Raw genomic sequence first — 12,183 nt, 5'->3', positions numbered from 1 at the left:
TCAATGCTGGAAACCTGCTATAGGGTGAAAATTTCTTATCCCTGAAGAAAAAAGAGGACTCAAAAAGACTGATAAATAAAGCTAAGGATAAGACAAGTGGAGAAGTAAAAACAGAAGAGGAGATAGAGAAAATGGCACAGAGATACTAAAGCAAAGACAAGTCATTCTCTCCAATTTGGCATTTGCAATGTCACGTATGATAATATATCCTTTATAAAGACATGTAGCTGTTAGATAAACAGGGGTACTATTAATACTTACATGGAATGTCACGGTAACCATTTTCCAGTGCACGAAAGTAGCTTATAAATTCCCGAACAGGAATTTTAAAGAGATCAAATAAGCCAGTATCAAGAAACAGGGAATAAATCACCTAAAACACCAAAATGGTTTTGTTGGTTATGAGAGATTACAAAGGGAAAATGATCGGCAAAGTACAATTTCTCACGTTTTGACTATTAGCGTGTACAGTTATTGTCGTGCTTGGTATCATTTCACAGCAGATTATTCACAACTGGTTTGTGCAGTCATATTCGTATTCATGGATCAGATATTTTCGCACATACGTACACTTTAAAATTCATTAGCTAGTTTGCTATGAGTAGTATCAGAAGTTTGTAAAAATCAAGTAGACAAATCAGTTAACTTTTTGAAAAAATTAGGCTATTGAAACAATCTGATATCCATCAGATGTATATCTATAATTCCTTAGTATTCACATCACGAGAGATTTTTAAAAAATCTTTTAAACAATTTGAGAGAAAAATACAAGGTTATCCAAATTCTAATATCTCAATTTTTTTGAAAAACGAGATTGAAAAACAATCAAACCTTTCCTCTTAAAACCCTTTCATTTCCCCTCATTCTTTCCAGTCTGATACACCTGCAGATAGGACATCAGCTGAGGGTTTTCATCACATTGCTCTTCAGAGAGTGAGGGAGACATACTGCAGTACATAATAGGATGCAATTCCTCTACCTTTCAACTTTCAGATAGTAAAACAGTTTCCACTTGACTGCACTGACACTTCAATCATTGCATGGTATCTACACATTTGCATAGTGTAAAAATAATAATTATCATATTTTTATTCTTGTTTGAAAAAAACTCAACATCTAGTAACTTAATCCAAGCATAGTCCCTTTGTAAATACCTTTAGTCATCATAATTTTAACCTCCAGCTATTTTTTTTAAAATCTCTCTTTTACAATTGCTATCAATCATGAATAGTCAGTCAACATTATGGACATTTCCGATCACAATGCTATTGCTGTGGAAAAGTATACCTCTGAAAGGCTTAAGGGAAACTAAGTTCATTCATGCTTCTTTTGTTCACACTGCAATGGAAGTGTTGCTAATGGATCAGTGTTTCATTTGGTGACTCAGCTGAGAAGAGTCAGCATCTTCAATATCATACACTGGATATTGCTTAACAGTCTATTGTGTGAGCTGTTGATTCACTCTAAAATTTTAATATATCAGAAAAGAAAATTTTGCTGACTCACTGATGCTACTTTTTATTTTTGATTAGTCTTTGAAAGATGAAGTGTTTTAAGTTCCCAGATACCATAAATATTAATTAGGAAATAAAATTTTAAAACAGAAATTTGAAGTTTAGAATCCAAAAGCACTGAAAATTATAACATTTTGGTTCTTGGTTTTTCTGCTTTGATCTTTGAAATAGAAATAAAGATCCTGAAAATTATTGCTTATTAAGAAATTGCACAAACTTGTGCTTGGTCGGTCTTTGTGAATCGTACATCTAAAAGTTAATGATGTAAAACAAAAGTCATAACATATTTTTAAATGTTCAAACTCTGAACTATAATACTTAATGTTCAACTTTTCTAAAACAGAACTTTGGCATGTGAATTTAAACAAATTCTTTAACCATAAATGGGCATCTTGGATTCTTATTCATAATTGAATTAACTAATATAATTGTTCATAAAGTTTTTTGTGAAAGTTAACTTACACTTAATCATAGCAAAATAAACCATCAGTCAGAAAACTAACCTGACTAAGAATTCTTCCAGATTGTCCACCTGTCATCTCCACAAGTTCAAAAATGGGAAAATTCCAATTATTTAGCTTTTCCATGCATAGGTCAGTGCCTTGTCCTTCGATCAGCTCAACTGAAAGTTCTGGCAGCTTTGTTGGTTTAAAAAGACATGATATCAAAGCCTATGTCACTGTATCTCAGTTTGCAAGACATTTTTTCTTTCAAATGCTATCAACTGTTCCAAAAAAAATCTGGCATACTATTTGTCCTCTGGCCAGCATCTATCCATGCAAGCATAGGAACATACCTTTTCACCTCTCTTCCCAAAGTTTCAAACCCCAAACATTCCTTCTAGGCAAAACAGCAATTTATTTATATTTCATTCATCTTAGCATACTGCTAAAAGTAGATTGTGTGTCTGCTTTGTGGAATACCTCTGTTCAATTCTGATATCTTGACCACAAAAAGGAGGTCAAATCAAATCCATCCCATTCGACAAGGTTACCCATGGGAGACTGATTAGCAAGGTTAGATCTCACGGAATACAGGGAGAACTAGTCATTTGGAGACAGAACTAGCTCAAAGGCAGAATACAGAGGGTGGTGGTGGAGGGTTGGTTTTCAGAATGGAGGCCTGTGACCAGTGGAGTGCCACAAGGATCAGTGCTGGGTCATCTACTTTTCGTCATTTATATAAATGATTTGGATACGAGAATAAGAGATATATTTCGTAAGTTTGCAGATGACACCAAAATTGGAGGCGGAGTGGACAGCGAAGAGGGGTACTTCAGATTACAACAGGATCTGGATCAGATGGGCCAATGGGCTGAGAAGTGGCAGATGGAGTTTAATTTAGATAAATGCGAGGTGTTGCATTTTGGGAAAGCAAATCTTAGCAGGACTTCTACACTTAATGGTAAGGTCCTAGGGAGTGTTGCTGAACAAAGAGACCTTGAAGTGCAGGTTCAGAGCTCCTTGAAAGTGGAGTCGCAGGTAGATAGGAGAGTGAAGGCGGCATTTGGTATGCTTTCTTTTATTGGTCAGAGTATTGAGTACAGGAGTTAGGAGCTCATGTTGCGGCTGTACAGGACATTGGTTAGGCCACTGTTGGAATATTGCATGCAGTTCTGGTCTCCTTTCTATTGGAAAGATGTTATGAAACTTAAAAGGGTTCAGAAACGATTTACATGGATGTTGCCAGGATTGGAGGATTTGAGCTATAGGGAGAGGCTGAACAGGCTGGGGCTGTTTTTCCTGGAGCATCGGAGGTTGAGGGGTGACCTTATAGAGGTTTACAAAATTATGAGAGGCATGGATAGGATAAATAGACAAATTCTTTTCCCTGGGGTTGGGGAGTCCAGAACTAGAGGGCATAGGTTTAGGGTGAGATGGGAAAGATATAAAAGAGACCTAAGAGCAACTTTTTCGACACAAAGGGTGGTATGTGTATGGAATGAGCTGCCAGATGATGTGGTGGAGGCTGGTACAATTGCAACATTTAAGAGGCATTTGGATGGGTATATGAATAGGGGGAAGGGCTTGGAGGGATATGGGTTGGGTGCTGGCAGGTGGGACTAGATTGGGTTGGGATATCTGGTCGGCATGGACGGGTTGGACCGAAGGGTCTGTTTCCATGCTGTACATCTCTATGACTCTTATCACCACCCATCAGTCTACTCTCTATTAATAGCAAGGTGATGTTGTCTCTGTTATGAACCAGGACTTACTACATAACAAGTGCTCATTGACACACAATTTAGATGTTGCGAGGTCAAGGTATGTCCTGACCTCATTACAGTTTTCATCCAAATATGTACAAAACAACAGAACTCCACAAGTGAGAGGAGGAGAGACAGTGACAGTCCTTAATATCAGAGCAGCATTTGATCTGTGATACTGAGGAGTCCAAAGAAAACTGGTGTCAAAGGGAATCGAGGAAAAACTGCCAGTGTCTAAATTCATACCAAATACCAAAGAAAATGGTTGTGGTTTTTGCAGGCTAATCAATTTAACCATAGGACATTATTGCAAGACATTATAGCCCCAACTACTTTTAATCGGCTTTTTAAAGGACTTTTTCCCATCATAAGGCCAGAGGTGGGGATGTTTGCTGATGATTGCACAATGTAAACAGCATTTATAATTCTTCAAATATTGAAGCAGACATATCCAAGGGAACAAAACCTGGACAACATTCAGGCTTGAGCTAATAAGTGGCATGTAACAATTGTAACACACTACTGGTCCTCATTACCAGTAAATTTCATGGATCCTTCATTTTCTAATTGTTCCCTTTTGTCAGCTCCAGATATGTGTTCATCCTTAAATCCACTGTCAGGAGCTTTACCTTCATCTTAAAACACAAATAACCTAGGCAATGGCAATGTCCAAAAAGAGAAAATCCAATCATTGCCCCTCAATGTTCAATCATATTACCATCACTGAATATTTTTACTTCCTGTGGTAGAATATTCAAGAGGGTCAAGAAAATCTCTTGATATTAAATGTCAAAAATATTTCACTCACTATTTGCTATTAATAATTTCTATCAATTACCACACAAGAATTCAAATATAAATTCTATGGTTATGTTACGTATTCATATAGGAATGACAGATCAAATTCAATGCACTTCTGCTGAATCAGTAAACAAAAACAAATGAAGAATCAATCACAGAAATTAGCCTCACCCCAGACTGATTATTTTGCGCTTGCACCTGCTGGTCCTCATTACCAGTAAATTTCATGGATCCTTCATTTTCTAATTGTTCCCTTTTGTCAGCTCCAGATATGTGTTCATCCTTAAATCCACTGTCAGGAGCTTTACCTTCATCTTAAAACAAAAACACAATTTTTCTTACACTATTCCATACTGTTTTACACACCAAGTACTAACTAAGAACTTCCTTCTGACACAAGGATATAAATCTCATTTAAATTATTTTAAACACTGATCTTAAACCCGAGTGATGTATACATGGAGAGGGGAAAAAATGCCTTTACAGAAAGACAATAAAAAAAATTATTACAGTTAAAATGCAAGTTATGAAACAACATTTAAAATAATGCTGTTTATTTTTATGCTACTTTTTAATACGGGTAGAAGATCCTTTATTCGAACATCCAAAAACCAAAAAGCTCTGAAATCCGAAGGTTTTTTGTGAAGTTTTTTCTCATCAGCAAGGTCGTTTGGCGTGCAGTTAGCTCAAGTCGACACCCATTCGATGTGTGTCACTCAGATGCAACGTGAGGGGACATGGCCAAGCACTGATTATCCTGTTTTTAGATTAGATTAGATTACTTACAGTGTGGAAACAAGTCCACACCGCCCCGCCGAAGCGCAACCCACCCATACCCCTACATCTACCCCTTACCTAACACTACGGGCAATTAAGCATGGCCAATCCACCTGACCTGCACATCTTTGGACTGTGGGAGGAAACCGGAGCACCCGGAGGAAACCCACGCAGACACGGGGAGAATGTGCAAACTCCACACAGTCAGTCGCCTGAGGCGGGAATTGAACCCGGGTCTCAGGCGCTGTGAGGCAGCAGTGCTAACCACTGTGCCACCGTGCCGCCCACTGTTCTTACTTAGAAGTCAGCTCCTCCAGTAAGATTTTCACTATTAAACTGTCACTTATTCTGAAAACCGAATAATTCCAAAAAACAGCTGGTCCCGAGCATTTCGAATAAAGGATCGTTTACCAGTATATTTTTCTGATCATTGCCTGTGATGCTAATTTTCCAGAAAAAAGTCAATTGCATTGTTTTATTGCAAAAAACCCATTATTAAAAGCAAATGAATGAGTTACTTCAGATTGAGAAATTTTACCATATCTGAGCTATGTCAAAAATTTAGAATTTCATAAACACATGGCAAGAAAATTAACAATGTCCCTGCAATGTCCAACATTCTGCCAGCAAAACAAAAATAAGCAGATCCCAACAATGATTTTTACCCATGACACAATATTGTTGTTAAAGAAGGAAACCTCAATTAGCACATACCTTGTCTTTTGGTACAGGGCGATTCTGCAACTGACTGCAAACTGCTGTCTCCTAAATCTATATTTTGTACAGGTCTAAGCATATTTCGTCCACAACTGGAACAAATTCATTTTAAAAGACAGAAATAAGAAGTAATTCTGAAGCAAATTTATTTTCCAACAATCCAGAATGATCAAGTTTTACTCTATATATCATCGTTCTGCATTAAGTTGCAAGATTTGCAAAACTGGCTAAACTCTGTTTGTAAATGCATGGTTTTCCAAGATCAAATTCAAAGTTTTTCATCTTGCACTCATTAGGATAAGGTTGTAAGGAGCACACTGGAAAAGAGAAGACCAACTTATATAGCATAAATGGGTGCAGATATATTAAAATATCATTGGCATTGCAATATGCAGCAAGAACAGTTCACTGTCAAAATTAGTTTGCAGACAAGAAAGGGAGACCAACTAGTCAAGGTGTTGCCACGGGAATGCAATAGACACTGGCAGCCTCCATCTCTCCTTCGGTTTCATGAAAAGAAGCACAAAAGTATATGAATTCCTTTGCCAACACAAAACTGAGTCCTATGTATGTAGCTTATCGCACATGCAAACTTGTCACACAGCAAGTCTGACTGATTATTTTAATTTAGTTTTCAGTGTAATTTTGAGCACAATTGGATTATTTAATAAATAACTTCCAACAACAAAATTACATTTAATTTGCACACATCTTTCCAAGGCTTACAAGAATGACCTGGCTGAGCAAAATCAACATGCTGCCTACAATGAATGTTTGATAGGATGTACTGTTTGATATGGTCTGCGAGCCTACATAACTAATACCACACAAGCACTGAAATTCATATATTACACATTTGTGTTGTAGAGTTTACTACAAACTGACAGCATGAGAAAGCTAGCTTTGTCTATTGTTTAACACTTAGTTTAACACTTACTTCTTCCACAGTCATCTGGGAACTTCTAAGAGCTAAAACTAGTGGACAGAGGCCCTTTCATGACTTTGCAGTACAGAGTGAGCTATTTGATTAGGTAGCTATTGCCAGGCATGATTGTTTTAAAATGCCCTATTGTAACATTACATTTTTATACTGCGTGGATGGTTAGGGCTCAATTCACAAGCTGCTCAATAACACAGATCCCATAGCACATAAAAGTGCAGGAACCCAACACATTGATCACTGACATAGGCTTTTGGTAGATAGTACTAAAGGAACTTTTTGCATATTTCTCAACTTGCACAGAGTAAAGGGAGCTTGCTTGATTGCTCCATTTCAATGATGAATTTATGTTAAGTTAATATATTACATTTCTGAAAGAAATTCTTTGATGCAACTGAACATTCAAATATCACAAATGTGTCGACTATAGTTTGGAAATATCCAAGGAGTAGAAGGTCGGTGGTCACTCCATCAAAAGACATGCTTCTAATAGCAATCAACGAAGATGCACACAAGCGCTTGGCCTATTGGGGCCTAGAGGTAACACAACTATTTGAACATACATGCTGTCATTGAAATTAAACTCAACTACAAATGTTGTGAAGTTAATGAGTTCACTGAACAGGTTCAGACACAAGTGATACATCCAGATTGCCATTATTTTGCAACATAGTGCAAATGTCAATGGCTTCTTTGAGTAGGCTGTTAGTAAACAGGCTAGCAATGTCAAAAGACCATATCGATATGCTATTGCTCTCAAGATGTAGATCCTGTACAGTCTTTATGAAAGTAGCTTTATTTGCCGTTTCTACCATATACAACTGGCACAATGAAAATGAAAGTGTTCCTCCAGGACCAAGGTGCTATTTGAACACACAGACGACACAAAAGTACATAGAGCAGCATAAAGTGCATGGAAAAGTGCAAAACATGCAAGACAGCACAGCAATTCCTAACAAGACAATAGGCACAGTGGTGGACAAATTACAATGTATCAATGGATGACCATTAATAAAACACTATTTTTGTCGCAATTCAAAAAGTCGTCCAAAAATTGCAAATGAAATAAAGTGTGATCATACAGTGTTAAGGAGCCTGCTGGATTGGGGGAAGAAACTATTGCAGTCTGACCGTGAGACACCAAATGCTCCGGTATCTTCTGCCAGGTGGCAGGAGGGAGAACGATTTGAATGAAGCATGTGTGGGGTTGTCCACAATGCTATTAGCCTTGCAGATGCAGCAGGTGGTGTAAATGTCTGCAATGAGGCAAGAAATACCCCAGCGATCTTCTCAGCTGTCCTCACGATCTGTTGTCAGGTCTTACGAGTTGAGATAATGCAATTCATAGACCAGACAGTGATGCAGCTGCTGAGGGTATTCTCAATGAAACCTCTGCAGGATGTGGTGAGGATAAGGGGTGGGAGATGGGTTTTCCTCAAGTAGAGATGCTGCTGGGTTTTCTCGGCTATGGAGCTGGTGTTGAGGTACCAGATGAGATTCTCCACCAGGCTGACACCAATAAATTTGGCATTCTTCACGATCTCCACGGGGGAGCAGTTCACATCCAGTGGAGTGTGATCGCTCTGTGCTCTCCTGAAGTCAACAACCATCTTTTTCATTTTGTCCACATTCAGAGACAGGTTATTGGCTCCGCACCAGCCCATTAGCTGCTGCACCTCCTCTCTGTGTGCTGACTTGCCGTTCCTGCTAATGAAACCCACTATCCAACTTGTCATCAGCGAATTTAATAATATAATTTGAGCCGTGCATCATTGCACAATCGTGCGTCAGCAGCGTGAACAGCAGTGGACTGAGCACACAGCCCTTAGGGGGCCCCTATGCTCAGTGTGATAGTGTTGGAGATGCTGTTCCCAATCCAGACTAAAGGTCTCCCAGTCAGAAGTCCAGGATCCAGTTACAGAGGGAGGTATTCAAGCCCAGCAGACTCAGATTTCCAATCAGGTGCTGAGAAATGATAGACTTCAATTCTGCATGTAACACTATAAACAATAATCTAATGTAGGTATCCTTCTTGTCCAGGTGGGTGAGGGCCAGCTGGAGGGTAGTGGAGATGGCATCTGTTCAGCAGTTGGGACAATATGTGAACTGCAACATGTCCAGTGAGGGGGGGCAGCAGGGTCTTAATATGCCTCATCATGAGTCTCTCAAAACACTTCATGATAATGGGCATTAATGCAACGGGGCGGTAGCTGTTGAGGGAGGTTACTGAAGACTGTTTGGCATAGGGACGATGGTAGCAGTCTTGAAGCATGTTGGAACTATGGCACAACTCAGGGAGATGTTAAAGATGTCCCTGAATTCATTAAGGATTCCTTCAAAGTGTATCTGAAAACTTCATTTTGAACTGGTTGCATCAGTTTACACACCATGTCGCCAATTCTTTTTTGCAGACCCAGTCACAGTTAATATAGATCATAAACGGACCTTGCTTTTGCAGTCTTAGAAGTCCATATACGTGTGGACACTCAAGAGACACAGGTCTCCCTGCCACATTAAACTGGAAAAGGCACAGAAAAAATTTACAAGATGTTACCAAGACTGGAAGGTTTGAGTTATGAGGATGGGCTGGGACATTTTGTACTGGAGCATAGGTTGCTGAGATGTGACCTTATGGAGGTTTATAAAATAATGAGGGGCAGAGATAAGGTGAATAGTCATGGTCTTTTTTTTGGGTGGGCGAGTCTAAAACTAAAGGGCACAGGTTTAAGGTGAGAGGGGAAAGATTAAAATGGGACCAGAGATGGTTTTTTTTTTCCACACAGAGGGTGGATTGTATGTGAAATGAACTACAAAAAGAGAAGTGATAGAGGCAAGTACAATTACATTTGGAGAGGTACATGGATAGGAGAGGTTTAAAGGAATATGCTCCAAACGCAGGCAAATGGGACCAATTCAGTTTAGGAAACTTGGTAGCATGGATGAGTTGGGCCGAATAGCTTGTTTCTGTGCTGTATGACTATGACGAGTTCTCATGCTAATCATGCGAAACCATACCAAGCTTATAAACCTCATAAGAGTATACTCACCATTCAATGTGATTCTGCTATTGGAAGCCATTTAATAAGTAATATGGACTATGCTCAGAGTTATATTAGAAAATAATTTAAAATCATCAGTTGGGCTCACAGTGTAATGCACGTGTATGTGCTACTCCTTTTTGTGGAGGCAAAAGGAATACGTTCATATATTGCACATTTTTAATGAAACAAAAGGGGTCATTATCACTTCGATAATCTGCTGCATCCCTGTGGCAACATCCTGACAAAGCATCTATGCAAGCTTTAAGAGAAAACAACACTTGCACGAAAGGTCTGTAAGAAAATCACATCAGTGACTGGAGTCAGATTTAAAAAAACAAAAACTACTGATTAAATGCTTTATTTTAAATTATAACTGCACAAGTAACATGAGTAACGGGAAATATCAAAATCTAAAACTGAACAATAAGTGATGAAACTTATCTTGCAATAATAATTATCAAGTTGAATACAGAATAACCTCGGTTATCTAAATGTCAATTATCTGAATTTTGGATTATCTGGATCAGATCTCAAGGTCCCGTAAAAATGCTACCCGTTATCCGAACAAAATACCCCCTGCCCTTGTCATTCGGATAATCGAGGTTGTTCTGTATTGGAATGGAATATTTGTCATAGCTGTGAAGTTAAAAATAGAACATTTACAGATGACCCTTCATGAAATAAAACACTGAAATATTTGTAATTCCCTTCCATGTGATTTGCAACTTTGGAGTAAAATCATGAATATCTTCTTTTTACTGTACTGTAAATATCTGTTTCATACTTAGATTTGGGATGTATGTGTACATAATTTTAAATAAAAACTATGACTTTTAAAGCTAAAATACAACACTTGAAAGATTTGCCATCTCTATTCATTTTAATTGTGACTAAAGGCTTCCAGCCAGCTTTGTTGGTGACAAGTGACAAACCACAGTACAGTATGTTATAAGCCTGCTTGTGGAATATTAAAAAAAAGTTTTTCACAAAGGTTCAAATCCCAGACATAGCTTTCAATGCACATATTCAGGAATGCATCAAGTACCTGCTGCAGACAGCACTACTGGACATTCTAAAAGATTGCTGAAAATCTGGAGAACTGAGTGTGTATCCAATTGGTTTATGAAGAGTCACTCTGGGTTTGGTCAGTATGTCAGCGGTATCAGGAAATTCCACCGGTGAGCGGTTGAAACCCGTTATTGACCCAGGACCATGAATTGGGGAATTCACAGGACTGAGGCTAGGAGAAATACCTAAAATGAAGGAGAATTGCAACAGTTTAATCAAAAGATACCATAGATACTTCTCTTTGAAACTTTTCAGTCATGAGAATGAAGTTATGTGCATTTAATCCCAAATTAATTTTCTCATTTTTTTTTGACTTGCCAACAGTCGTCGAGAACAACCTATTTCCAGCAATCTACAATGTTCTTTTGAACCACCAATTAAAAGGAATGATTACGCAACAAGTCAATCTGTCCTTCAACAATGTTCCCTTTACTTCCCTGTATGCCCGTCAGTTTTTGTTTTACAGAACTGACATTAAGGTCAGCAGCTTTGGAGATTGCAGAAGTAGATCCACATTTCAACACTGTGTGGCAGCATGTCCTACAACTCAGATTAACAATTACTGTAAAAACTACATTAAAAATCACACAACACCAACTTATAGTCCAACAGGTTTAACTGGAAGCACACTAGCTTTCGGAGAAACGCTCCTTCATCAGGAGCTCCGAAAGCTAGTGTGCTTCCAATTAAACCTGTTAGACTATAACCTGGTGTTGTGTGATTTTTAACTTTGTACACCCCAGTCCAACACCGGCATCTCCGAATCATGTAAAAGCTACAATCTTGTGAACTCCCCAACTGCTAATACAGATGGTGTTTAGTGTTACAGCATAACTGAGCAACAACAGCACGGTGTCATTAATGAAGAAGAATTTCCATGATCTATTCATACTTTATAAAATGTCAAATATACACAGCTTCCTTGGTTTTCACAGTCAGCAATTCTATTTTTCCTTCAAGTTCTAATTCTTTTCGATCATGTACAAGTCAGAATAAACATTTCTAATCATTTCAAAATATTGCTCAGAATTGACAGTCATTAGTAATGAAAAAAGTACTTGCAAGATAACATTTAGACAACTAGAAACATTCAACAACAGATAACAAAAAAACCTATTT

The 12,183-nt window shown here is 38.2% G+C and overlaps 1 protein-coding gene across 4 annotated transcripts in view; it reads right to left on the bottom strand.

Moving 5' to 3' along the window:
• The window catches only part of pde3b (phosphodiesterase 3B), a 249,067-nt gene that overhangs the window by 19,455 nt on the left and 217,429 nt on the right, over nt 1-12,183 (bottom strand). For all 4 annotated transcript variants that reach the window (XM_072592355.1, XM_072592356.1, XM_072592357.1 and 1 more), the window contains exons 6-10: nt 11,042-11,249; nt 6,013-6,107; nt 4,693-4,835; nt 2,018-2,152; nt 262-373 (exon numbers count right to left, since the gene is read on the bottom strand). In XM_072592355.1, the coding sequence (XP_072448456.1) occupies nt 262-373; nt 2,018-2,152; nt 4,693-4,835; nt 6,013-6,107; nt 11,042-11,249 (693 nt within the window). The remainder of the gene's footprint in view (nt 1-261; nt 374-2,017; nt 2,153-4,692; nt 4,836-6,012; nt 6,108-11,041; nt 11,250-12,183) is intronic.

Source organism: Chiloscyllium punctatum, chromosome 22 (assembly GCF_047496795.1).
Source record: "Chiloscyllium punctatum isolate Juve2018m chromosome 22, sChiPun1.3, whole genome shotgun sequence".
Lineage (NCBI taxonomy): Eukaryota > Metazoa > Chordata > Chondrichthyes > Orectolobiformes > Hemiscylliidae > Chiloscyllium > Chiloscyllium punctatum.
Note: the sequence above shows the minus strand (reverse complement) of the source record. Positions and strands in the feature narration are given on the sequence as shown.